The 25,931-nt window shown below is 38.4% G+C and overlaps 1 protein-coding gene across 1 annotated transcript in view; it reads right to left on the bottom strand.

Annotated features, from left to right (window-relative positions):
* Positions 1–25,931, bottom strand: part of npy2rl (neuropeptide Y receptor Y2, like) — an 87,200-nt gene that overhangs the window by 17,668 nt on the left and 43,601 nt on the right. The window contains exon 3 of the mRNA XM_085145263.1: positions 20,833–20,965. Coding sequence (XP_085001389.1) covers positions 20,833–20,965 — 133 coding nt within the window. The remainder of the gene's footprint in view (positions 1–20,832; positions 20,966–25,931) is intronic.

The following is a 25,931-nucleotide window of genomic DNA, read 5'->3' on the forward strand; positions in this document are numbered from 1 at the left end:
AAAGAAAGAAAGACAAAGAAAGAAAGAAAGAAAGACAAAGAAAGACAAAGAAAGAAAGAAAGAAAGACAAAGAAAGACAAAGAAAGAAAGACAAAGAAAGACAGAAAGAAAGACAAAGAACGAAAGACAAAGAAAGACAAAGAAAGAAAGAAAGACAAAGAAAGAAAGAAAGACAAAGAAAGAAAGACAAAGAAAGACAAAGAAAGAAAGACAAAGAAAGACAAAGAAAGAAAGAAAGAAAGAAAGACAAAGAAAGACAAAGAAAGAAAGACAAAGAAAGAAAGAAAGAAAGAAAGACAAAGAAAGACAAAGAAAGAAAGACAAAGAAAGAAAGACAAAGAAAGACAAAGAAAGACAAAGAAAGAAAAAGAAAGAAAGACAAAGAAAGAAAGAAAGAAAGACAAAGAAAGACAAAGAAAGAAAAAGAAAGAAAGAAAGAAAGAAAGAAAGACAAAGAAAGAAAGAAAGAAAGAAAAAAGTAAGGAACTTTGATTGTGTAGTTTACTTTACACCTCCATCACTTTGAGTTTTGACTCAAAAAAATCATATTGTGCTGTAGCTGTAGGTCTACTGTTGCTGAGCTTGTATCTCTTTTCAGCTCAGCAACTTTCTGACACCTGCTGCCTGCCTGTGACTCCATATCCAGTTCTGGTGTGTGGATTCAAATGTCAAAATGAAAATCTTTGAAAAGAGTTTCTCCTGGTAAATTCACCTGCAAATATGGAAAATTGGTCCCTATATTTACTCTGCTTGTCCAAACCCCATGTGTAGAGGTCCTATGCTCCAAACATACTGGTTTGATTATTTCCTTTGGTTTCTAAACGGGTTTGTGAATATTTATTCTGCAGCTAATTAAACTGTAGAAGTATGATATATGTATAAAGCCTGTGTGTTTTAATTTGATGCTAAAGGTTATTTTTAAAAACATTTTCATGTGTTTTACCTGACGTATCTTTGCCTCTCATTTCTCCCTCTGGGTCTCTCTTTACAGTTCGAATCTACCACATTTTTTCTGCACTGATGGCACCAAAAGCAGGTCATATCTATTAAACAATGTTCAAGTTTTTTCAGACTAATTAAAGGAAAAAAGGCAGCCGCAGTAAAAACTCTGCTGCTAATTCCTGTCCGATCTTGTGTTTTTCTTGCCTACTGTCGTTATATAACCACTTTGCAATATAATCGTCTTTTTTCCTCCTTTATCCTCGATGTTCCTTTATAATTGAATTTTTACATGTCATCAATGAGAGCAGATAAGGCTGTGGGAGCACTGAGCTTTTCAGGATTCGTTGATACATGTTAGGATACACGCAGAGACAAAGCGACTTGTGAGCATCTGAGCCGCTGTCCCTGAAACATCAGGCATGGAGAGCCGCCATCTGCCTGGAGAGCTGCAGACGGACAGATTGTCACATGATCAGTACAATCAGATTCAGTTCTCTATGTGTGAGCATAGAGCACAGCACAGCAGCTGGTGCCGAGGGCCAGTCAACATCTGTAGATACATGTCTATCAGACACTGATGTTCTGCACATGCCTCAATTTTAATGGCAATGCAAATGAAACCATGCAAAGAATTAAAAAAAAAGCAACAAACTGAAAGATTACTTTACTAATCCATGTGTAAAATAATCCCTTCTCATTTAATTTCCTTTCGCTGTTCAGCTCTCACACAGTGGCTCAGCTAGAGTGGAGCGTGCATCTGTCCTCTCAGTAAGTGAGTGAGACAGTAGACAGCGGTGAGGAGGGCTGTGCAAAAGCAAAACACATAAATATGCCTGACACCCGTAAACGAAGCGGCATCTGGCAGCAGTTTAACGACTTTGTCTTGGTCTTGGTCTTGGTCTTGTCATGGTCTCGATACCTTCCGGTCTTGGTCTTGGTCTTGGTCTTGTCATGGTCTCGATACTGTCCGGTCTTGGTCTTGGTCTTGGTCTTGTCATGGTCTCGATACCTTCCGGTCTTGGTATTGTCTTGGTCTTGGTTTAGGCGGTCTTGACTACAAGTCTACATATTACTGACCACACTTTGACCAGATGGTGATGCTGGCAAATTACATCCAAAAACTATTTGTGTGCAATGGAAAAACACATAAAGAAAACAACACAAATATGGTCCACAGGTCCAGTTTAGGTAAATTGTAAATGGATTGGTTCTTATTTAGCGCTTTTCTACTCTGAGCACTCAAGGCACTTTTTACAACTTGCCTCATTCACCCATTAACACAAGCACTATTTTCTACACTCCTTCTATGTAAGTACTTCATCTAACATCCACACACATTCATACTCCAATGGATACACTAGAGAGCAACTTGGAGATAGTATCTTGCCCCAGGATATTTGGCATGCAGTCTCCAGCAGAACCACCAACCTTCCGATTTGTAGTTGACCTGCTCTACAACCTGAGCTACAGCCACCCAAAGGTGAAGCCTAATAGACAGCTAGCAGATACAGACACCTGCATCAGGATATTGCTCAATCAAATCAGATTTCCCCATAACTCCAGTATCCAGAAAAAATATAGAGAGTTTTTATGAAGGAGGAAATCAGCTACAGTAATTACTTTTTGTACCTAGCTGTAAATATGCTTATTTCTGCAATAAAGCTGGACATTTAAAAATGGGAGCCTATGGGGATTAACTCATTTGTTTCAGCCTGTCTCAAGTTAACATTTGAGAAAGTGCAGCTTTCAGCACATCCACATTGGCTTTTATGTTACAGCCATGGTTTGGTGCTTGTGTTTGACACTGCAGTACTGCTGCCACTGTGCATTACACTAGAGTAAATCCGACTCCAAAAGGTTTGTGATCCCCTCCAGAAATAAGGTTTCTTTGAATTCAATAAATCCTGCTGTAATCCAAACAATCAAATGCTGACTGAATGCTTCCATCTGACTCAAGGCTAAATTCTGCAAAAGTCTGTGTTTTTTAATTCCTCACCTGAAGGACTAACAGATAATCGACTCTGCACTGTTATTCTTGTTCCAACTGGACCACCTGCTCTCCTGATTGATTCTCTACCGGTGTTAGAGATAGCATAAACAACAGCTGCAGCTGTTTCAATCGAACCCTGTATTCCACATCTAATTAGATGTGGCTGTTTTTTCTGGTACATGAAGCCCCCGCAGGGACTGTCCCCGGAAGGGGGCCAAGGCTATTCTGCAAATCTCTGAACCATGTCAGTTTTTGATGATTAAATTTGTGATAAGGGCATTGTGCCAGATTATGTTAGGACAAAAAAGCCATTTGGGGTTGAGCTGATTCTGATGTTTGCGCAATGCTTTCCTTCAGTTTTGTAAATTTTGGCCTGCTGCTTCCTGTGATGCTTCAGGGCAAAGACAGAAAGAAATGAAGAGAGACGGAAAGAAAAAAGACAGCCAGACACACAGTGAAACACGAATCAGCTACATAAAATAAGTAAGACATCAAATAATTTTAAGAGAATTTTGAATGAAAAGGAGCAGTCATACAAGGAAGACAGAATACCATCAATATTTATAATAACCTTGTAAAATAGAATGAAATTGTTTATTTGTGCACCTACAATCGGCACGTTACAAAGATGAAAGGGTGACAAGACCCTAGTTTATGTCCTGTTTTGTGCTTTGTTTTATTTTTTATTGCAGTAACTGATTTGTTTAATTTGCATTTGCTTTTACTTTAACTTGTTCATTTGGTTTAGGCAGTAAGAACTACTCAATAAATAGTTATTTTTAGGCAATAAGAGCTACTTGGTTGGGTTCAGGTACTAAAGACAGCCCAGTTTTAGGTACTAAGAATTAATTGGTTAGTTTTCAGTATGAAGGAGTACTCGGATAGGTTTTACACGTATGGCCAATTAAGTACAACCAGCATATATTTAGACTAGCATCCTTTTAGGGTGTCAAATGCCTGCCACCCAGTGACATCTTTTGATATGTGCCAAACCCTTGTGACCCTGTATTGCATAAATGGATTAGAAAATGGACAAACTGATGGAGTTGGGATGTCATAACTACTTTTTTAATGCCCTGGAATGAGAGCTGCCTGGTGATTACGCATATTAAAGGATATGAAGGAGATCATCTCTTTGTGCCAGCCACAAAACTTGTCTGCTCCATCACAGCTAAAGAACTAAAGTAACAGTAGATGAAAACTCAAATTTCATTCATATTAGCTGCAAGGGTCAGTGAATGTTTTCCTCATTGTGTTAATGCTGGAGGCGTAGCAGCACCAAAATCAGACACAGTTTGTACTTTTCTGTTCTGATGTGTCGGGGTAACAATCACACTTCAGAAGCTAGTTAGTCCGCTCAAAGTCATCCGATGTCCAATAATGAGACAAAAGCCGCTGCTCCCATCAAGACAACCAGACGAAACTCTGAGCAGAGAGCCTGAGAGAATTAATGAACGAGAGGCAGCAGATGAGCTTGTGGGTGAGGAAGTGCAGTGCTTGCTTTGTTTATCACACACTGCCTGACTGCTCCTGTTTTCATGCAGGGGAATTGAACCGACAACTTTCTAGCTGCTATTTTTCTACCTTCCTGCACATTTCACAGTACATCGGTCACATCGCTCGCTCTCTGTTTCCTTCTGCGTTTGATTTTTCTTTCACAGCAGCCCTGTCATTTAATTCAAAAGGGGCTTTTTCAGATGTCAACAAACTGAAAGAGGCTCAAATATGAAAGGAATGTGCCCATTAAATGTTCCAGCGCACCCTACATTTGTATAAGCAAACTTCTCTGGTTCTTTTTTGAATAATATGCCTCTAGCAAAACCTTTTCGTCCTGTTGCAAATTAAATTGCAACACGTAGCGAGGTAACTATTAATTTCTCCATACATTCCTTGACAGACAGACAGCATCTTGTTACAGTCAAAGGACAAATTTAGGGGCTGCACCACCGCAGTGTGTAAGTGAATAAGGACAATTTTGAACTGTGAATTGGGCAAAGGAAATGTGGAGTCCAAGTAGAAAAATATAAAGCTGAACATCATAGAATAGATCTCTTGTAAGCGACTATAAATCATGACAAATCCTGATGTGAAAACATGCTTCTGAGTGCACTGTAACAGAGAAGCACTTAAAGACCACATCTTCCATCAGTGGTAATGTTCTGTTTTGCAGTTTAAAGAGTCGACTGAACCCTCATCCACATTTTAGTCGGTCTGTTCTTTGCAGAGGTTCCACCTCTCTGGCAAGCGAATAAAATTTGGTGGGCAAATTTTTGTGTAAATTTCTTGAAAGACAAATCTCCCACTTTGCGAAACCACTGGACTGTCTGTTGACTTAGTATCTTGTGATGCAGCCAATATCTGGACCAAGATTTTAATAACCAGTGAATTTAAGGATATCTTCCCCCTTTTGCCTCTACATGGACCATCTATTTCCATGGAACCAAACTAGTCAAATGTGATTGATCATTTAACCTCAAGCAACAAACAGAAAACAGCAAGCGTTCAGTACCAACAAACTTGTCCCCTGCCTGCAGATTCATATGCATATATTTGTTTATTACATAACACCACCTGATCTTCAGCTTGGAGGAGGAATAACATTAATCCTCAACAGAACCAAATGTCAGAGGGTTTAATAAACATTCGTGAAGATTAGAAACTAATCTAACAAAAAAAACTGATAAAAGATAGATTATAAGTTATCTGACTAAAACATTGACCAATACCAAAGAAGGTTTAAAATGATGTCACAAATTCAACCATTATTATAGGAAACCAGCGAGCATCATAGGTCAGATGTTAGGAACCCTGTCTGTCAAGGCTCTAATGCCATGGTTTTTACCCTACGATCCTCTTAAAGCCTCAGATCCTTTCAGTAAAGGTTCATGGATTCAAGAATTCAAGTTGGTGCATTAATCTAAAGTTGCTCTTAACCTAAAGCCTTATTCTATAAGAGCACTAGCCATTATGGTTGTCCATATTTTGATAAGAACTGCAGTTTCAAAATAAGTAAAATGCTAAAAAAAAAAAAAAGTTTAATGGTTTATATCAGTGGTTCTTAACCTTGTTAGAGGTACCAAACCCCACCAGTTTCATATGCGCATTCACTGAACCCCTCTTAAGTGAAAAATAAAATGTAATTTTTTTCCAATTCAAGACATAGATATGTTTTTTACTGGTGCACAAAATGAGCCATACATGTCACGGCGGAGGCTCTGCTGAACCCCTAAAATCCGACTCACCGAACCCCTAGGGTTTGATCGAACCCAGGTTAAGAACCACTGGTTTATATAGTGGTGTCTCTAACAGATGTTTTACATCTGTTTTACAACAGATGTAAAACAGTTGTAGTTTTACATCCAAGATTGGTTCTTTGTTCCAGTTCTAGCCCCTGTCAACAAGAGATGACCATGAAAATGACAGATATTTAGATTCCATTGGCTCATGGTCAAAGTAGCTCCCAGAGATAATACTACAGCCAACCAGTGAATTTTACTGGGGAAGTACCATAGATTTAAGTAATGGTTGGTTATGCCACAGCAGAGATACATAATTTATCATTTAAATTAGTATGATTTAATAATTTATATCATTTGCTTTTGTTCATGTTTGACAAGGTTTGTGGCCTTGCCCCATGTGTCACAAACCGTCTGTTTCTGGAGCTGAACTAAAACCACACGAGACTCCGCTTACTGTCATCAACTGAGTGAGCTGTAACGCATTTGTATGGCCGTATTACGTCTATCACTATGATAGGCGGAAAAAGTAGTTCCTATCCCATAATATATTTACTCTCCATTGTTATACACTATGGAAAAGCATTTTTTAATATCTTTCGATGTCTTGTATAATAGTAACCTTACTGAGGAATGTAAATTAAGATTACAGATTGCTTTATTACAAAATTCTATTTTGTAATAAAGCAGTGCAACAGTTTATGCTTTATTTAAAGTCAGTACATTTTACCATCAGTCACTTTTAGTTCAGCTTCTCTTTTCTGTGCTTTGTTTCAACTTCCTTTTAAATGTTGGCCCACTGGCAGCCTCTTAATTTTTTCCCCTTCCATTTCCTCTCTCTGTAAAATATTTCTCTCATGACTAAATGAAAGAAAATGCTTGGTCTCAAATGCTTTTCATTTTCAGCCGCAGGTCTTTTCTAAGACACTGCAGCAGTGTTTGTAACCTTTAAACCTCTCCTCATGAGCAGACCCAGTTCTAATTAACAGCTCAGGTTTTAAAATGTTACCCAGTGAAAAGGCTAAAATGGAAAGGCTGTTTAGGACTACTGTGACTGTTTCATTACTTTTTTGCTTTCAAATCTCACCCTGACCTGCTGGAGACAGCAACATGCTGTACTTTAACATGCTATACTATATTTTCAAAATTTTATCTACTGAGTCCAAGGTTGCTCAGTTTGGGTGCACAGTTTTAGAGCGTTTTTACAAAAAGCAGCCTCTGGCAAGACTTTTAGCAGCACTTTCATTCAGATTATCATTTCTTATACTCACTTTCATTTGGTCACATTCTTATTCGTTATGATGTAATGCGCTGAAAAAGAAAGAAACTGACATCTATCACTTCTCCTCTCCATCAGTGAAAGTGTGTTCAGCTGGAAAACACAAGCATCTAACTTCTTCAGATGTTATAAGCAAACGGTGAAGATGCCAGAAAAAGATTTCAAAGGCATGAAAGCTGTGCTTGTGTCCTGCCAGACGGATGGGGTACTGAGAGATAAACTGAGCATGACTGTTTATGCAGACTGTCATGTCTGCTTGTGTCATGTTTTATGTAATGTCTTTATGCGCTCACTGTAGTACACGCATCCCTGAAACTCTGGACTATTTGCCTGGATCAGAGCAGAATATACTGCTCTCAGTCTCAACGTGCCACAAAAGAAATCAAAAGCTATTTTGATAAAAGTTATTACATCAGCTCAACTGGTGAACCATCTGTAGCATGCAATACGGGTCTATTGTGGTGAGAGAGAGCTAAGAGTACAGGAAATGCTGTCATGTGACTAGTCTATCTGCAGTACCCCCTCACCTATGGCTAAGAGCTCAGATACATGTAGTAGAAATGAGCTGCCTCTGTAATGACTACAGTGACTAGCTCAGAGTAGAGCCGCTACTCCTCTACGCTGAAAGGAGCAAGCGGAGGTAGTTTGGGCATTAGATCAGGATACAACCTCGGGACCCTTCCTTGGAGAGGTGTTTTATGCATGTCTTACCAGAAGGAGAGCCTGGCCAGACCCCAGGGTCTGGGAAAATCATGTCTCTTAGCTGGCTTGGGACAGCCTCAGCTTTTATATGTGCAAACTAGAGCATGCACATATATTGATAGAATATCCGCTACAACCCGCGTTTATCAAATCACTGCCAATATCCTACACATATATCCATGTTACATCGAACCAGGTAAGCTTTGAGGTAGCTTTCAGCTTTTACCCAGTGCTACTCATAAGGGATTATCTGACTACTGTGATGGTCAGTCTAGTACTGTATGGCATTTATCCTACAATATAAAACACCTTATTGTGAACTGGATCTAAATTAATAAAACTGAGCCAACATATATAATGCCACTGATATTATATGTAAGCCAGTAGCAGTTTTAGATACGGGCAACACGGTCGGCTGCCCGGGCATCGGCAAAAAAAAAAAATTGCTCGTATTCATGCTGCCCCGACATCAGCCAGTGCATATTGGGAATGTTATAGGCACCGATCGGTTTCCATCGTCCATTTGCTGGGAGTAAGGGCGCCCTCCGTTTGCGAGGTGCGCCTGCTGCTTGCGGCACAGGGAGGAGAGGGCGGGGCGGGGGGGGATTCTCTGGCTGGCTGGAGCAGCGTCTAATAACCAACTCACAAAATAAAACAAAATAAAAACAAAACAACAAACACCAAAACACCAGACTTCATGATTATAATTTGCACCGATGTTTTTTCGAAATTCTATACACGAAAAGTGAGCGCGAGAGCCCTCGGTGCGCCTACTCGCTGCTGAAGTCAAAGTAAACTTTATTGTCATCTCCGCTACATACAGTCCAGTATATAGAGAGACGAGACGACGAGGCTCCAGTTACAGCAGTGCAAGTAAACAAACAATAAATATAAGAAGAGTAAGAAAATAAATATACACTTTAGGACTCGGGGTAAAGGGATCAATAACAATTTAAAATTTATAATTTACAGTTTGATGATTTAAAGTCTCACACACAACCCGTCGAAAGGGGAGGGGGGCCGGCTGCTTCCAAATAGAGCAGATTTCATTCATAATGTTGTAAATCCAAGCCCCGTTATGTATTCATGATTTGAATCCTGGGTTGTGCGAAATCTCAGAAATACACCGTAGACAAATTGAATCTGTGAACTAAGGTGTAGGTGTGTTAGATCATGTTGTGGTGATCCTCGAGTTGAGGGATTTGTGTTCATACTGGAGTGCAAAATTCAAACCAATGGAAGATGGACAAGAAAAGTTCAAAGCCATCAGGTGCTCAGTTTAGAAAAAGGAGAAAAGAAGAGGAGGAGAAATGAGCAAAAGATACAGGTAAGCAGATGTGTCATTGGATAATGGCAGGTCATCCTGAAACAATCAGAATCAGAATACTTTATACTTTATCCCTAAGGAAATGATGTGGGTTACAGTTGCTCCAAGAAGAAATGGAAAAATAGTAACAGTAACAGACTAAACTCCAAACAATACAATATGTTACAGATTTTAATATTAATTATTCATTGTTGATTTGTCCTGTTCTCATTGTATGATGAATTATGATGGCTGTTTGGTAGCTGTTTGCATACAATGCATACTCTCTCTCTCTTCATGTGTGTGTGTGTTTCTCTGGCAAAATTCAGTGTGGTTCCGACAACAGTTTTATGTTAATGTACAATCCTTAATGTGTTTTATGTGCGTGTGTGTGTGTGTGTGTGGGGGGGGGGGGGGGGGGTGTTCGCCCGGGGTGACAAACGGGCTAGGACCGCCACTGATGTAAGCCTTGCTAGATGTGCAGTGACCACAGTGCATTAATGAAGGAGAGCAAGGAAGTAGTAATGAAAAACATTACACTGAAATTTAACCGAGGATTTAGTTAGCAAAACTTGCAAAAGGCAAAAATAAGTTAATAGTGTTTTTCCAGGACATGAACAGTAAGTGTGTGTGAGCATTTATTAATGATGGCCAATGGTGGATTTTATTTTGCATCCAATTTTCTCTACTCCTCTCAGAACAAGCGAGTCTCGGGGCTATATAAAGATGCTTCTGCACACGACACACACATGTAGAGTTAGGCACACACACACGAGTAAGCAAATGGCGTTTGATCTAATTATTTTTTTTAGCTCATTTTGTACTTTGTGACAGATGGAGAGGGGATGCCAGGGACCTCACAAAGCTGATTGCAGCACCTCAAAAAGCTTAAACCAGAAGGCATGTAGGTCATCGAGTCACGGTTAAAGAGATTTTCACAATACAACACGCGGTTGTTTCTGTCTTCATCTTGCTGCTTTATAAAATAGTCATATGCTTCATTTAAAAACAGTGAAGTGGTTGTGAATTTAAAGGATCTTAGCATAAATGTACAGCAGTTCTACAATGAGCTGTGACTGCATGTAAAGCCATCTTGTTTATCATTTATTATAAATAATAAAACTGCAATTATTTATTTACCACCTTATTTTGTCAGCATTAGACGGGCGTAAGGAAATTCCACACTCATAACTGCATGATAGCAAGATGTTACTGAACTAGGCCAAGGGGTTCTCAGGTTTTTGGGACCAAGGAAAATCCAGTATAGTCCTAAAATAGATTAAACTGGTTTTGACTTAGCATCACTTGTCACAATCGCATCCCTTTCTATTAAATGACACAACTGAACAGATTTGCAAATGATTGCTCCAAAGACAACATGTGAGAGAGTTATGGGCATAAAATATTCATGAATCATCCCGATATGAATGGATATTTTAAAGATGCATCGCAATATTAACCGTAAAATTAATCACATCACATTATCTTTTAGAAGTAAGTAAGCTACTTTTCTTTCTGCTATATAATTTGTGTTTACTTCAAACATTAAAATCAAGTCAGGATGGAGTTCAGCCTCTCCATGTGTGATTGTTGGTGTTGCGATGTTTGTCATTTCTAGTACTTTTTTTTGGCTTATTTTGTTGGCTTGTGGGGCTTTTTTATTGGCTGTTATGGTGATGTTTGGGTTTTTATTCTTGATTGGTAAATTTTTAAAATACGTCCTGTAGCGGTGGTAAGGGTTTTCTGTTTTGTTTGGTTTTGTTTTTGGTTTATGTTGGATGATAATTGCTATTTTTGTGGATTGTTAGACCTTGGGACCTTTTGCTGTTGTTGATTGTGAATAGCTGCTGTTGTGGTTGGGTTTTTTGTTTTTGAATTATGTTGGTTGTTTATTATGTGTTGTGATCATTTTTGTTTTGGTAGATTCTGGTGTTAGTTTTGGTTGTTAATTTAAATATTATTCAATTATTGGTTTTTGTTAGGAGATAATGTGTTATTTTTCTACGTTGTTGTTGGGCTCTCTGTTGTTTTTTTGGTTGGTAAAAGTTTCTGTTGTGGATTTTGTTCTTTTTTAGTTTTTGGATTGCAGTCTTTGTGATTATTGTGGTGAGTTTGATTTCGAGGGGTTCCTCTTTGTGTGCTGATTATTGATTTTGGTTGTTTTTGTTGGTTTTCAGTTGCTGGCATCTTTTACGGTTGTGGTTTGTGTGGTTCTCTAGTTTTGGTCTCTGCCTCCGCCTGAGAAAAACTGCCACCAAATATAAATCATCAAGCACTTAATTTCATTCAGTTATTTAAAAACAACAACAATAAAACAAATGTTATTTCTAACTAAAGGATCTAAACTATTTAGTATACATGATACGACAGGGACAGCACAGTAGGTAGCGTGGTGGCCCCATAATCTGAAGGTCAGGTGTTCGAGTCCAGTGCATGTCTACCCTGAGGTACCCCTGAGCAAGGTACGTCCCTACACGCTCCTCCCCGGACGCCCAATGGTTGCCCGCTGCTTCACTGAGTAAACAAGTTAAATGCAGAGAATTTCTCCATGGGGATTAATAAAGTACACATTATTATACCCTCGAAGTTAAATCTTAACATTTCCCAAACACAATGTACTACTAAAGGAAGATTGACTCACACAGCGTGGAATTTTTAGACAAAAGTAGAAGTCTGTAAAACTATGAGATCTATGATAGTTCAACTTTTTAAGCAACAGCAAAAACAGGAGGAGGTATTTGTGTGTCTTTATTAGCTTTACTGACAATAACAAACAGTCTCTTTGCAGAGATTCTTTGTCTGTGCACTCTCATCTTAACACGCCTTGAAGTACTGATACTTCTCTCTATATGAAGGAACATTTTACCTGTCCATCAATGTTTGTTGTCTTGTTTACTGCTACATCAATGCTCCCTGAAGTGTATGCTCTGAATAAAATATATTATTGTGCTTCTTCAGGCCTGACGAGCTCTGACAGCTAAGGCAATTTCCCTCCCACGTCACACTCCATTACCTCTCACAGTTTGTTAAAATTCATTAGCATGTGTGCTGATGTGGCGCTTATAAATTCACCTGTTTGGTGAGTCGTTTCATGTTAAGTCATGCATTTAGAAGACTAAATTCTCTAAGATTTATCAGGATGTTTTGTATGTTTTAATTAATTGCTATCATTTATGTCTTGTTCACACTAATTTATGGCAAAACTCTCTCAGTTGTGTTGGCATTTCTGAGAATAACCTAAAAAAACGTTTTCAACCCATCTTTCAGTTTGAACATGAATAGTTGCGCTAAAACAAAGTAATCATGCAGCCGAGTGAAGTTTCACAAGTAAGCATCACAGCCGGGGGACATGTGAAACTGTTTACACCAGTCTCATTAGGCAGAAATAAAACTGAGGTGAAGCTGCCTACCACGAATCAAAGCAGGTGATTAAGAATTGGTCTTGGCTTCTCTTGCTGTTCAGTCCTGTTTCATGCTTCATGTTGACACCAACAGAGTCTCCAACTCATTAAAAAAGTAAAACTGGCACAAAGGCAGTTTAGTCCTTTACAGCCAGAAAATAAAACTTCAGTCACGTGATAGCAGTCTTCTGTTGCTACACTCATTACTGCTCAGTCTTTGTTTTGACTCCCACTCTATGAATACTGAAAGACTGCATTTGATTCATCGCGTGCAATCAGCACCATCAAATGTTCTAAGAAAATGCATCTTAATATTTCTAAAATTTAAATAAATATTCTAGATTTACATCTCATTAACAAATGCAGATGACTGACAACATTTCCTTTAGATGTTTGACTCTCTCACCCATTCATTCATAGATGAAATATTCTTCCCTGGTGTCTAAATTATTGTACACGTTTTTCTGGGGAAGTAATTTAAATTATTTATTTTGTGCACATCAAATTATTTTACTGACAACAATGGGAAAAATCTTGAATTCTCACTTAAGAAGAACTGACCTGGAGGGTGGTCAATTAAAATATTTTAATTTCATAAATCAAAAGCCAGAATTCCTCATGCTTTATCTGCAGAATCATTCCTGAATTAGTCATTTTTGACCTATTATTAGTGCTGAAACTGTGCAATAATTTTACTTCTGCTTTGCCTCTTTTTCAAATATTCAAGTACAGAGATGGCGTTAAAGACTTACTTAGGAATATTTATACATGTAATGTAGCATCATAATTATGGACAGACCCTCGAAGTGCTCTTTCTCAGCTGAATTCTACTGACATAGTTTTACAGTTAAGTCATACAATTTGGGAAAGAAACCACATACATAAGTTACTGTCGTAATAACTAAGCCCATGTTAGTGATTTTGTTAACAGTAGTTTGGTGCTGAAGGACTTGGAGCATTTGGGTCTGTGCAAGTTAGATATTGGGGAATACATTCTTGAGCTTTTGCAGGTAATTTTAATATGAAAACATCTGCACATTTGAAATGGAACTCATAGCCGGTGACACTGAATGCCCCACTGTGTGATGGATTCATTAGTATTTCCATTAGAAAATGCATCTCCTATTTTGTGCACAGTGTAATCTAAGATGCTTATTTTTGAATGTACTCTTTCCTGTATTTTTTTAAAAATTAGGTGGGCCGAGAAATTTCCCCAAAGTTGGTCACCTGTCCATTTTTTATAGTTGGTGCAGGTGCCTTTGATGGTACCAAACATTTTGCCGGTATTGTTGGGGAGAAAACTTACAAACATACAGTACAGCACTTCTGAGTCACACTGCTAGTGAAGATTTATATAAATCTGACAAGCTGAACGCATTCTGTACTGTTCAGGAGATGCGGCACGAGATTGATTGATAATGGTCTACAGCTGATCAGGAAGCAGAACACAATGCGCTGTACAAAAAAAAAAGAGAGAAAGAAAGAAGATGAGGCAAATTGCACAAAAACCACTGTAATGCAAATATATTTTTAATAAAAAATATCTCAGTGGTAAATGTTTATTCCCACTGTGCTTAGTGGGGTTAACTAATTATTCTTTATAATCTTTATAATCAGATTTGAGTGATCCTAGCCAAACTGCCTACATTCACCTCTGAAACACATAATACATCTAAATACAATTAACAATTAAGAAAACCAAAATGATAATGCATGATAATACAGTCATTATGACCAATAAATGTCATAAATGGATCTTGTAATGAAACATTAAATTTCAACTTTATTTTTTAAATACGTCTGCTTATTGTCATTCTAAAGCACATCACGTTTAACTTCCTTTTGAGCTTTGCCCTTTGTATATCCAAAGTCTCTTTCTCTAACATTAAAAATATATTGTGCTCATAAAAAATAGAGCATAGATCATTTAAATTAGATTTTTCAAAACAAGCAGTTTAGTCTTATCTTTACACAAGAGAGCAGTGTGTGAGGGTTGACAAAAAAAGTCATCCATGTTGGAAAATAGAATGGGTATCCCCCAAGGATCTGTCCTTGGCCCATTGCTGTTTAGTTTGTTTATTAATGTCTTAATGTATTAATGCCTGCCAGTTGTCCAAAAGCTAGCCGTCAGCTTTATGCAGATGATGCAGTTATACATGTACCAGCTAAGTCACCTGGTGAGACAGCAGAAACTTTAACGTCACATTTGAATGTCCAACTATGGCTGCAACATGATCATCTTGTATTGAATTTATAAAGAAAACAATTTCTATGTGTTTTTCTATTAGAAAATATAGTTCATCTGATAATTTTAAAATCAAGTTACTATAATAATCATATCTGATTACAGATATTAGTTCATTTACATTGAAGGTTAAAGGTTGGTTAAAGGGAAATCAGAGCTGTAGTCATTTCAAGTAATCTTTTTTTTCTTTTTACATTGTCTAAAATTGTATTCATGGTTTACTTTGGTTTCATGAAAATGTATGTTTTAACTCTGTGTATTGTGAATGTAAGCCCAACAAGGGACAATGGCTGGAAACTAGCAATACCTCTAAACTTATGTGCAGTACATCAATTTTATGTTTTATACTTGGACGATGTTAATCTGTACTGTCCCTTTTAAATAAAGAATTATTATTATGAATTGGGTCATCATACATGAAATAAAAACTCTTTAGATGTCACTTTTCTGTCCTCTGTATAAAATCCTTATTTATGTGCTCACACAGACACTCTTCACATATTGGTAAAGAAAACTCTGATTCCTCCACTTAAAATGTCTGCGTGTCACAAAAACAACAAATGTCTGAGTTCATCTCTAACAAGCCAACAAATTTCATGCACTAAGACCTAGCACACAGCGGCAGATGTTTGAGTCATCCTTGCTGACAGCTTACACATACACATATACAGACGGGTTAGAAATTAAAGGAATAAGCTGAACTTTTGACCCCTACGTTGAAGAAACGGTGACTGTGTTATGCTGCAGGCAGCTGTTGCTGCTGTTGTTTGGGTTCACTCGCCCCAGAAATCTATTCAGTGAGATCACCTTAATCTTATGATGAAAGATTTCTATGGTAATGGGAGTGGTCTCTACCAGATGACGCTACTACCATCAACAGGGCATGAGTGACTATGATGATGAGTATGATGATATGAATCACATGTAGGCCGGGGTACTTTTTATAAACAGATATGTGCACAGAACAAGCCAGGAATTAGATTTTCGGTCCCTTTCTGGTATTTGTTGTACAAGTTGTGTTGACTGTCATGATTTTTTGGATTTTTTTACTTTTTTTTTGTTACCCCTGTAATTGGTGATGTCTTATTATTTGGAGATTTAAAAAGTCTAGTCTCTCTGGAGCTTTCTGGGGAAAAATTATCTTATTTGTACTGATTTGCAACAGATGCTTTGGCTCTTTATGCCTTTAAAGCATGAAGCCTGAAATAATTACCAGCAAATTCAAACATTTGGAAAAGTTGGAGTATATAGTGAACCTCACAATGAAATTTAAAAAAAAAACCAAACAAACAAGAGGGCGGTAGTCTTTACTGATCATGTAGAAGTCTCAAAAACTCACCATAACTCACATATCAAATATGATACACTTGGCTTTAAAAGGTTGCATTTTCCATTTACATGCAAAGAAGTCTATTAAACTCGTTGCAAGATTACAACTTCGACATTAGAAGAGCACCTCTGTTTACCTGTTACGCTTGACATCAAGTTGACATACCAATCTCAATGGTTGAATTTCATTTTGGGACTCATTTAACCAATTCCCATAAATCTAGCCCTCATAATGCAATTTCATTGATCTAATAATGATGAACTCAGTGTTGGCACTAGTGTAGAATGACTGGATAGTGCAACAGAAGGGAATAAACCTCTCCAGGGAAACATCTTGGGAACTTTTTACCTCTTTCTACCACACTCTCACTCTTTCTTGCCATTTCTCTTGCCAACAGGCTTCAAATATGTGAGCTTGTGGCATGTAAACATTGATCACTATCTAAAGATGAAAATCCACAAAACCACCAGGGATTAAAAGGAATATTACCAAGGGCGGTCTCCATTAAGTTAACTTTTATCATTCAGATCACCAGATGGGTAACGCTAACATTATTAACGTGACGAAACAATCCAAAGAGGGGTTTTCAGGCAAAATGGCTCATAATGTCTGTGGCACAACCTTTTAACACTGGAACGAGCATCTGGATGTGTAAAACTTACAATGGAGAAAGAACAGAGCAAGCAATGAAAATGGCAGAAAACATTCGGAAATAGTTTCAAAAATCAAAATCACATAAATCCCTCCTGTGGGAAGCATTAAGATTGGAAAGCCTTGATACCACACATCTCCATTTCAGGATATGTATTGGCTTTCTATTTTTTCTACAAGGGGCCAAACCTGGTTCTATCATACTCTCAAAATTTACTTTTAAACCTCCAGCAGAACCAGGCTCAGGGACGGGCAGCCATCTGCCTCAACTCCTTGGTACTGACTGGAAGGAGAAGAAATCAGAGAGAGACACAGGACAAAAGAGTCACTATGGGAGCAAGAACCAGAGTATAATAACTGCTAACGAGTTAGCAAGGATAAAGTTTGCCAACTACAACCTTCAAGAAAAAGAAAGTTTTAAACCTAGTGTCAAGAGTAGAGAGAGTGACAGTCTCTCAAATTCAAACTGGGAGACAGTTCTTTATTAGAGATGGCTGAATGCTTGATCTCCAGTTCTCCACTATTCAAAACCACAACATGCAGTCTGAGAGTAAAGTGCTCTGTTAGTATAATGGGCTGATATAAGGTCTTTAAGATATGACAGAGCCTGATTATTCAATACCTTATATGTGAGGAGAAGGATTTTAAATTTAATTCTGAATTTAACACAAAGCCAATGAAGAGAAGCCAATTTTAGAGAAAAGTCTCCTTTTTCAATCTCATTTTGCTCTCTTGCTGAAATATTCTGGATCAACTGAAGGCTGTTCTGAGACTTTAGCAATATTAAGCAAATGAATGAATGCAGTCCTACATATTTGCTTAATGTGAACACTGAAGGACAAATTCTGTTTAAGATGACTCCAAGTTGATATTACCCAGTAAGTAACTATCTGCTTAGACACCATGTTTCTCAGACTTTTAGAACTGAGTGCCAAAACCTCAGTTTTGTCTAAATTTAGAAGTAGGAACTTTGAGGTCATCCAGGTCTTGATGTCTTGAAGACATGCCTATATTTTAAGAACATAATTTGTATCATCTACATTCATCAATAAATCAAACTGGGTATTATCTGCATAGCAATGAAAATGAATTCAGTGCTTCCTAATAATATTGTAAATAAGCACCTAATGAAGGTTAGGAAAGGGTAATCATCTTCTTAGGGCTCTAAAAAATGGACTTATCTCTGTGCTTGTATAAATTGCAATTGCATAAATTGTATAAATGCACAATTCTTGAAGACTTGTCATCCTGAGGAGTCCTTAACATGAAGCTGTCTGTTCTGTTATCACTAAAAGTTGTAAAATGTTGTATCACTAAAATACAGTGGGGCAAAAAAGTATTTAGTCAGCCACCAATTGTGCAAGTTCCCCCACTTAAAATGATGACAGAGGTCAGTAATTTGCACCAGAGGTACACTTCAACTCTGAGAGACAGAATGTGAAAAAAAAATCCATGAATTCACATGGTAGGATTTGTAAAGAATTTATTCGTAAATCAGGGTGGAAAATAAGTATTTGGTCAATAACAAAAATACAACTCAATACTTTGTAACATAACCTTTGTTGGCAATAACAGAGGTCAAACGTTTACTATAGGTCTTTACCAGGTTTGCACACACAGTAGCTGGTATTTTGGCCCATTCCTCCATGCAGATCTTCTCAAGAGCAGTGATGTTTTGGGGCTGTCGCCGAGCAACACGGACTTTCAACTCCCGCCACAGATTTTCTATGGGGTTGAGGTCTGGAGACTGGCTAGGCCACTCCAGGACTTTCAAATGCTTCTTACGGAGCCACTCCTTTGTTGCCCGGGCGGTGTGTTTTGGATCATTGTCATGTTGGAAGACCCAGCCTTGTTTCATCTTCAAAGTTCTCACTGATGGAAGGAGGTTTTGGCTCAAAATCTCACAATACTTGGCCCCATTCATTCTGTCCTTAACACGGATCAGTCGTCCTGTCCCCTTGGCAGAAAAACAGCCCCATAGCATGATGTTTCCACCCCCATGCTTCACAGTAGGTATGGTGTTCTTGGGATGCAACTCAGTATTCTTCTTCCTCCAAACACGACGAGTTGAGTTTATACCAAAAAGTTCTACTTTGGTTTCATCTGACCACATGACATTCTCCCAATCCTCTGCTGTATCATCCATGTGCTCTCTGGCAAACTTCAGACAAGCCTGGACATGCACTGGCTTCAGCAGCGGAACACGTCTGGCACTGCGGGATTTGATTCCCTGCCGTTGTAGTGTGTTACTGATGGTGACCTTTGTTACTTTGGTCCCAGCTCTCTGCAGGTCATTCACCAGGTCCCCCCGTGTGGTTTTGGGATCTTTGCTCACCGTTCTCATGATCATTTTGACCCCACGGGATGAGATCTTGCGTGGAGCCCCAGATCGAGGGAGATTATCAGTGGTCTTGTATGTCTTCCATTTTCTGATGATTGCTCCCACAGTTGATTTTTTCACACCAAGCTGCTTGCCTATTGTAGATTCACTCTTCCCAGTCTGGTGCAGGTCTACAATTCTTTTCCTGGTGTCCTTCGAAAGCTCTTTGGTCTTGGCCATGGCGGAGTTTGGAGTCTGACTGGTTGAGGCTGTGTACAGGTGTCTTTTATACAGATGATGAGGTCAAACAGGTGCCATTCATACAGGTAACGAGTGGGGGACAGAAAAGCTTCTTACAGAAGACGTTACAGGTCTGTGAGAGCCAGGGATTTTCCTTGTTTGAGGTGACCAAATACTTATTTTCCACCCTGATTTACGAATAAATTCTTTACAAATCCTACCATGTGAATTCATGGATTTTTTTTTTCACATTCTGTCTCTCACAGTTGAAGTGTACCTCTGGTGCAAATTACTGACCTCTGTCATCATTTTAAGTGGGGGAACTTGCACAATCGGTGGCTGACTAAATACTTTTTTGCCCCACTGTATCATTCTCAGTCAGTTGTTATTTATTTTGTGTTTACAGTGCCCTCTGTGGCTGCTCCAAGTAATGCGCTTTAGAAACGGCTTTATTTTGGAAAAAACTTTATTGAACAGAAAGTCCGCTCAGTCAAGCAAAGCAAGTGAGCAAGAAGAAGGGAAACATATCGGCACACAGTTTATGGTGTCCTGTTGGAAGAAATACTGTCCACATCTTCTGTTTATGGTTGTATCGCCGATGTGTACTTAAAGTATAAGTTGCAACTTTGTTTTTTGTACAATATGTTGCCCGCTAATGCAGTATTTGGCTGTAAAGCTAGTCCTTTTGTTAAGCTAGTTACCTGTGATTTTGGAGGTCGTCTGGGATAGCATCAGTAGTAGTTTAAAAAGTTTACATAATTAGACATATGCTATGTAGTAGCAGGGTGGTATATAAATGCATATTATGCTGCACATATGTATGTCATGACTGTATTTTCTGTCTTGTTTTTAGTTTTACCCTTTTGAATGTCAGTAAACCTGTTGACAACGCTCATCGGTCTTCAGAGTGGTGATATAAGAAAGGTGTTAACGCCCCTGCATCAGACATGCACCCATAACGGCACACTGTCCTTGTTTTAACAATAGCACAAACCTAACTTTACCATAAACTCAACCAAATCCAAACTTTTAACCTTACTCTTACCTTTAAATCTTAAATTTGAATGATTTCTGTCATGGGCTCAAACAGATTAAGTTCCCTGCAATCTTAAGAAGACATGCACTCGGAGACAAAAACACACAAACACCAACAAAAAGCTGCTGCCGTGTGTCTGTATGTATAAACTTACCAACAGCCAAATTAGCAATGAAGAAGTTGGTGACAGTGCGGAGCGTCTTGAAGCGATAGATGACATAGATGACAAGAGAATTACCCAGAACTCCCAGCACAATAATGGTACTGTAGGCCAGGATCAACACCACCTGTAAAACAAAACAAACATCTCTCAGAGGTAAATTGTTGCAGCAGAAGAAACTAATTTAGAAAAAACAGAGGTGATGTGAAGTGGAACTTCTGTATCCCTCAAGTGAAGAATGAATCGAGATTATATGATACTCTTCTTTTAGATAGTTTTATGTTTTATTTCCTACTTTTACCAAATTTATCTAATTATAATGTGTTTTGTTTACACAGAGAGCAAAACAGTGTATTATAATATAAAAAACAAACTGAAACATAAGACACATTTGGGGCATCTGAACCTACAGTCACTTGTCAACTGGCTGTATTGCAGACTGATGTAAGGGTAAATGGGAATAATGGGAAAAATTGCAATCACTTTAGGCTACGTCCACACGTACACGGGTATTTTTGAAAACTGAGATTTTCTGTTTTCGTTTTTAAAAAAAATCCCACGTAAAAGCCAAAAACGAAGGAAGACGCTGCTAAGAACATTCAGTTCAACCAGGAAGGAGCATAGCAGCAAATAGGACCATCGTTTGTACTGCAACAACCTGCCTCCGCTCAAAAACTGTGCTGTCAATGATTCCTGTAAAGACACGCAATATGTGAAGACCACTAGAAGCTCTAAAATGTCTCCTAAAAGGACAAGGAGGAAATGCAGTTGCTGCTAGGCCTTCTTTACCAGCACGTTGGTGTTGTGGGCCCAGGTGAGATTGACAGAGATCCTCCAGCAGCCACTAGGCCCAGGATCCTCCTGCTCCACCAGGCCCAGGATCCTCCAACAGCCACTAGGCCCAGGAATGTCCTGCTGTCACCAGGCCCAGGATCACAGCCACTAGGCCCAGGCTCTTCCAGCAGCCACCAGGCCCAGGACCCTCCTGCTGCCACCAGGCCCAGGACCCTCCTGCTGCCACCAGGCCCAGGATCCTCCTGCTGCCACCAGGCCCAGGATCCTCCAGCAGCCACTAGGCCCAGGATCCTCCAACAGCCACTAGGCCCAGGAATGTCCTGCTGTCACCAGGCCCAGGATCGCAGCCACTAGGCCCAGGCTCTTCCAGCAGCCACCAGGCCCAGGACCCTCCTGCTGCCACCAGGCCCAGGATCCTCCTGCAGCCACTAGGCCCAGGCTCTTCAAGCAGCCAGTAGTCCCAGGATCCTGCAGCAGCCACTTGGCCCAGGCTCTTCCAGCAGCCACTAGGGCCAGGATCCTCCAACAACCACTAGGCCCAGGCTCTTCAAGCAGCCAGTAGTCAAGCAGCCAGTAGTCCCAGGATCCTGCAGCAGCCACTTGGCCCAGGCTCCTCCAGCAGCCACTAGGCCCAGGACCCTCCTGCTCCACCAGGCCCAGGATCCTCCAGCAGCCACTGGGCTTGCTCCTCTAGCAAGGAACCAACAAGTAAATCGACAGTAACTTCAAAGGGCCCTCACAAGGTAATACCAATCTCACCATTTTCATAATGCCGCCTAAAAAAGCAAACCCAGGAGTTGAAGAGGAGTTGGAGGAGATTAGGAAATCGCTTAATTTCATGTCTGATGAACTGAGCAAAGTGGCTAAACAACAAGGTGTGCTACATGACCTAATGGATGAAATAAAACAACTAAAAAACATGATAAAGGAGAAGGACAAGAAAATAGACAACTTGGAACTGCGAATCGAGGACCTTGAACAATACACAAGAATTGATGATTTAGTCATAACTGGACTGGAGACGCAACACCAAACCTACGCCAGAGTAACAGCTGGCGGAGGTAAAGACGGTGAAGATGCCCCGGTAGAGGAGCTGCAAACGCTTGAACAGCAAGTGATAAAATTCCTTCAAACGAAGAATGTAAGTATTCAGAGCCATCATATCGCAGCATGCCACACACTCCCCAGAAAAGACAGTAAAACAAAGCCAGCAATTATTCTTCGGTTTGTGAGTCACAAAAAAAAGATTGAGTTACTGAAACAGGGAAAGAAGCTAAAAGGGTGTATTTAAATGAACATTTAACGAAAAAGACTGCTGAAATTGCAAGACAGGCATGCAGCCAGAAAAAACAAAATAAGATATAAGCGACATGGACGAGGAACTGCAAAGTAATGATAAGACTAAATGGCACTCCCAAAGAAGCGAAAGTTGTGATGATTAAGAGAACTCAAAGACTTAGAGCAATATAAATAATCAGGAATGGAAAGTGTTTCTGGCCTTACGGCTCAGAAAACAATAGAAAAAACAACAACAAAAACAAAAACACATAAATGACAAGTTTGGACACAGATTATAGGTTTCCATTCAGAGATGTTGAAGAGGAAGACTTTGATTATGAAAAGGACTGTCAAGGAGGTTATTTTGCCACACATGCTGAGAAAACGAACTTCAAAACGTTTAACTATGCAGAGCACAACATGCATGACCCTGAAAGTAACATTGACCCAGATAACCACTTCTACAATAACAACAATAACACTTGAGAGTACTACACAGACGACAAATTCAATATGAATATCAAAATGGCAAATGCATTGTTGGTCATACATTTCAATAGTAGAAGTTTGTATAAAATATTTTCTAAAATTACAAAATGTTTAAGTAAGTTAAAAAAGTTTAATATAATTGCAATATCAGAAACATGGCTCGATAATGAGAAAATTAGTGAAATGGGACTGGAAGGATACAAATTATTTACAATGAACAGGGTGAATAAAAAAAGGAGGCGGTGTTGCCTTATATGTAGATAAAGTTTTGAAATTTAGTCTGATTGAATGTATGTCAAGCACCATATATGACGTATTGGAATGTGTTACTATTGAAATCCGTGTTGAAAAAGCTAACAATATAATTATAAGTTGCATCTATAAGACACCAGGATCATGCCTTGAGACATTCAATGAAAAACTTGCTGCTATGTTTAGCAACCTAAATGATAAAAAAAAGTGCAAATAATTTGTGGTGATTTTAATATAGATTTGCTAAACCCAAATGGACATCAGAAAACAACAGATATCATCAATACAATGTATAGTAACTCCCTTTTCCCTGTAATTATAAAATACTAGTAGAATAGCAATTGATACAGCTACACTGATAGATAATATATTCACATATAAAATTGACTATGAAATAGTAGGTGGACTTCTTATAACTGATATAAGCGATCATCTTCCTGTTTTTGCAATTTTTCAAAATTATTTTGGGATTAAAACTAAACAAAAGAATCAAACATTTGATATGATACGACATAGAACAACAAGAGCCATTGCTGCCCTCCAGGTGGACTTAAAGGAACACAATTGGAATGAGGTTTTTGCAAATGAAGATTCAAATAGTGCATATGATGCAATCCTATCAACTGTAATTTCACTATATGAAAAACATTGTCCTTTAATGAAAATCACTAGAAAGCATCACAGATCAAATAAGCCATGGATCACAAAGGGGATAGAAGATGCATGTAAAAAGAAAAATGATCTATATAAGAGATCCATAAAACAGAGGACAAAAGATGCTGAAGTACAAGTTATATAAAAATAGATTAGTAAATAATATAAGAACAAGTAAGAAAGAATATTACCACAAATTATTGGAGCAAAGCAGAAGTAATACACAAGAAACATGGAGGATATCAAAAAGGGCTCAAAAAATAAGAATTATCCAGACTATTTCAAATAAGATAAAGATATTATCCTTGATAAAACTAAAGACATTGCAAATGAATTTAATGATTTCTTTGTAAATGTTGGCTTCAATTTAGCAAAAGAAATTCCAGAGTCAAGAAATAATAACGACCTAAATAAACGCATTACAGAATGTGTCCTCCATGTTTATTGCTGTAATTCATAGAGAAATAATTAACATTGTGAAGACATTTAAAAATAAAAAGTCCACTGACTGTTTTGGTATTGACGTGATATTAGTTAAAAGTATTATAGAATATATAGTGCAACCTTTCGCATACATTTGTAATCTGTCCTTTTGAACTGGTGTGTTTCCCTCACAAATGAAAATAGCAAAAGTTATTCCAATCCATAAAAACGGAGAGAGAAGTCAGTTTACCAATTATAGGCCAATATCACTGCTCCCACAGTTCTCAAAAATTTTAGAAAAGTTATTTGTTAATAGACTTGATAAATATATTGAGAAGCATAATCTCCTAAGTGATAACCAATATGGCTTCAGAGCAAAAAGGTCCACTTTGATGGCAGTGATGGAACTTGTAGAAGGGATATCTAATGCAATAGATAATAAGGAATATACTGTTGGTGTTTTTATAGACTTTGATACAATTGATCATTCTATATTAATGAATAAACTAGAGAGATATGGCATAAGAGGGATGGCATACAAGTGGATGAAAAGTTACCTGGATGACAGATGTCAATATGTTGAAATCAATAATGTAAAATCTAAGCAGTTGAAGGTAACTTGTGGTGTTCCTCAGGGCTCTGTGCTGGGCCCTAAATTATTCATATTATATATAAATGACATATGTAGTGTTTCCAAACTGTTAAAATGCACACAGTGTGACATCAAAAAAGGCGCACACTTTTGACGCTGCGTTTTCTCTGTTTTCCTTGTCCACACGTAAATGCAAAAACAGAGTTTTCAAAAATCTCCACCCTGGCAGGAGTTTTTAAAAATCTCAATTTTTTCGGGTCGCCGCTATAAAAATGATGGTCTTGCCAAAAATAAACTATTTATTTTCAATGATCCTAAATAAGCCATCAGAAGTTTGGTTCAGATCTCTAGGCTCGTATATTTCTAAATTCCTTTGGAAAGATAAACCCCCACGTATCAGCTTAAAAACACTACAAAAGACCAAGGATAAAGGAGGATTAGATCTGCCTAACCACTATTTTTTAGCCAACAGGCTTCAGTTCATCTCTAGATGGTTTAAACACACCCTCTTAGATGAACCTTGGATAGATGTAGAACAGGCACTATGTAATAACCTAGAAATTTCAGACCTACCATTTATCAGCTCAAACATTAAATGACACGAATGCTT

This window comes from Neolamprologus multifasciatus, chromosome 3, assembly GCF_963576455.1.
Source record: "Neolamprologus multifasciatus chromosome 3, fNeoMul1.2, whole genome shotgun sequence".
Classification (NCBI taxonomy): Eukaryota; Metazoa; Chordata; class Actinopteri; order Cichliformes; family Cichlidae; genus Neolamprologus; species Neolamprologus multifasciatus.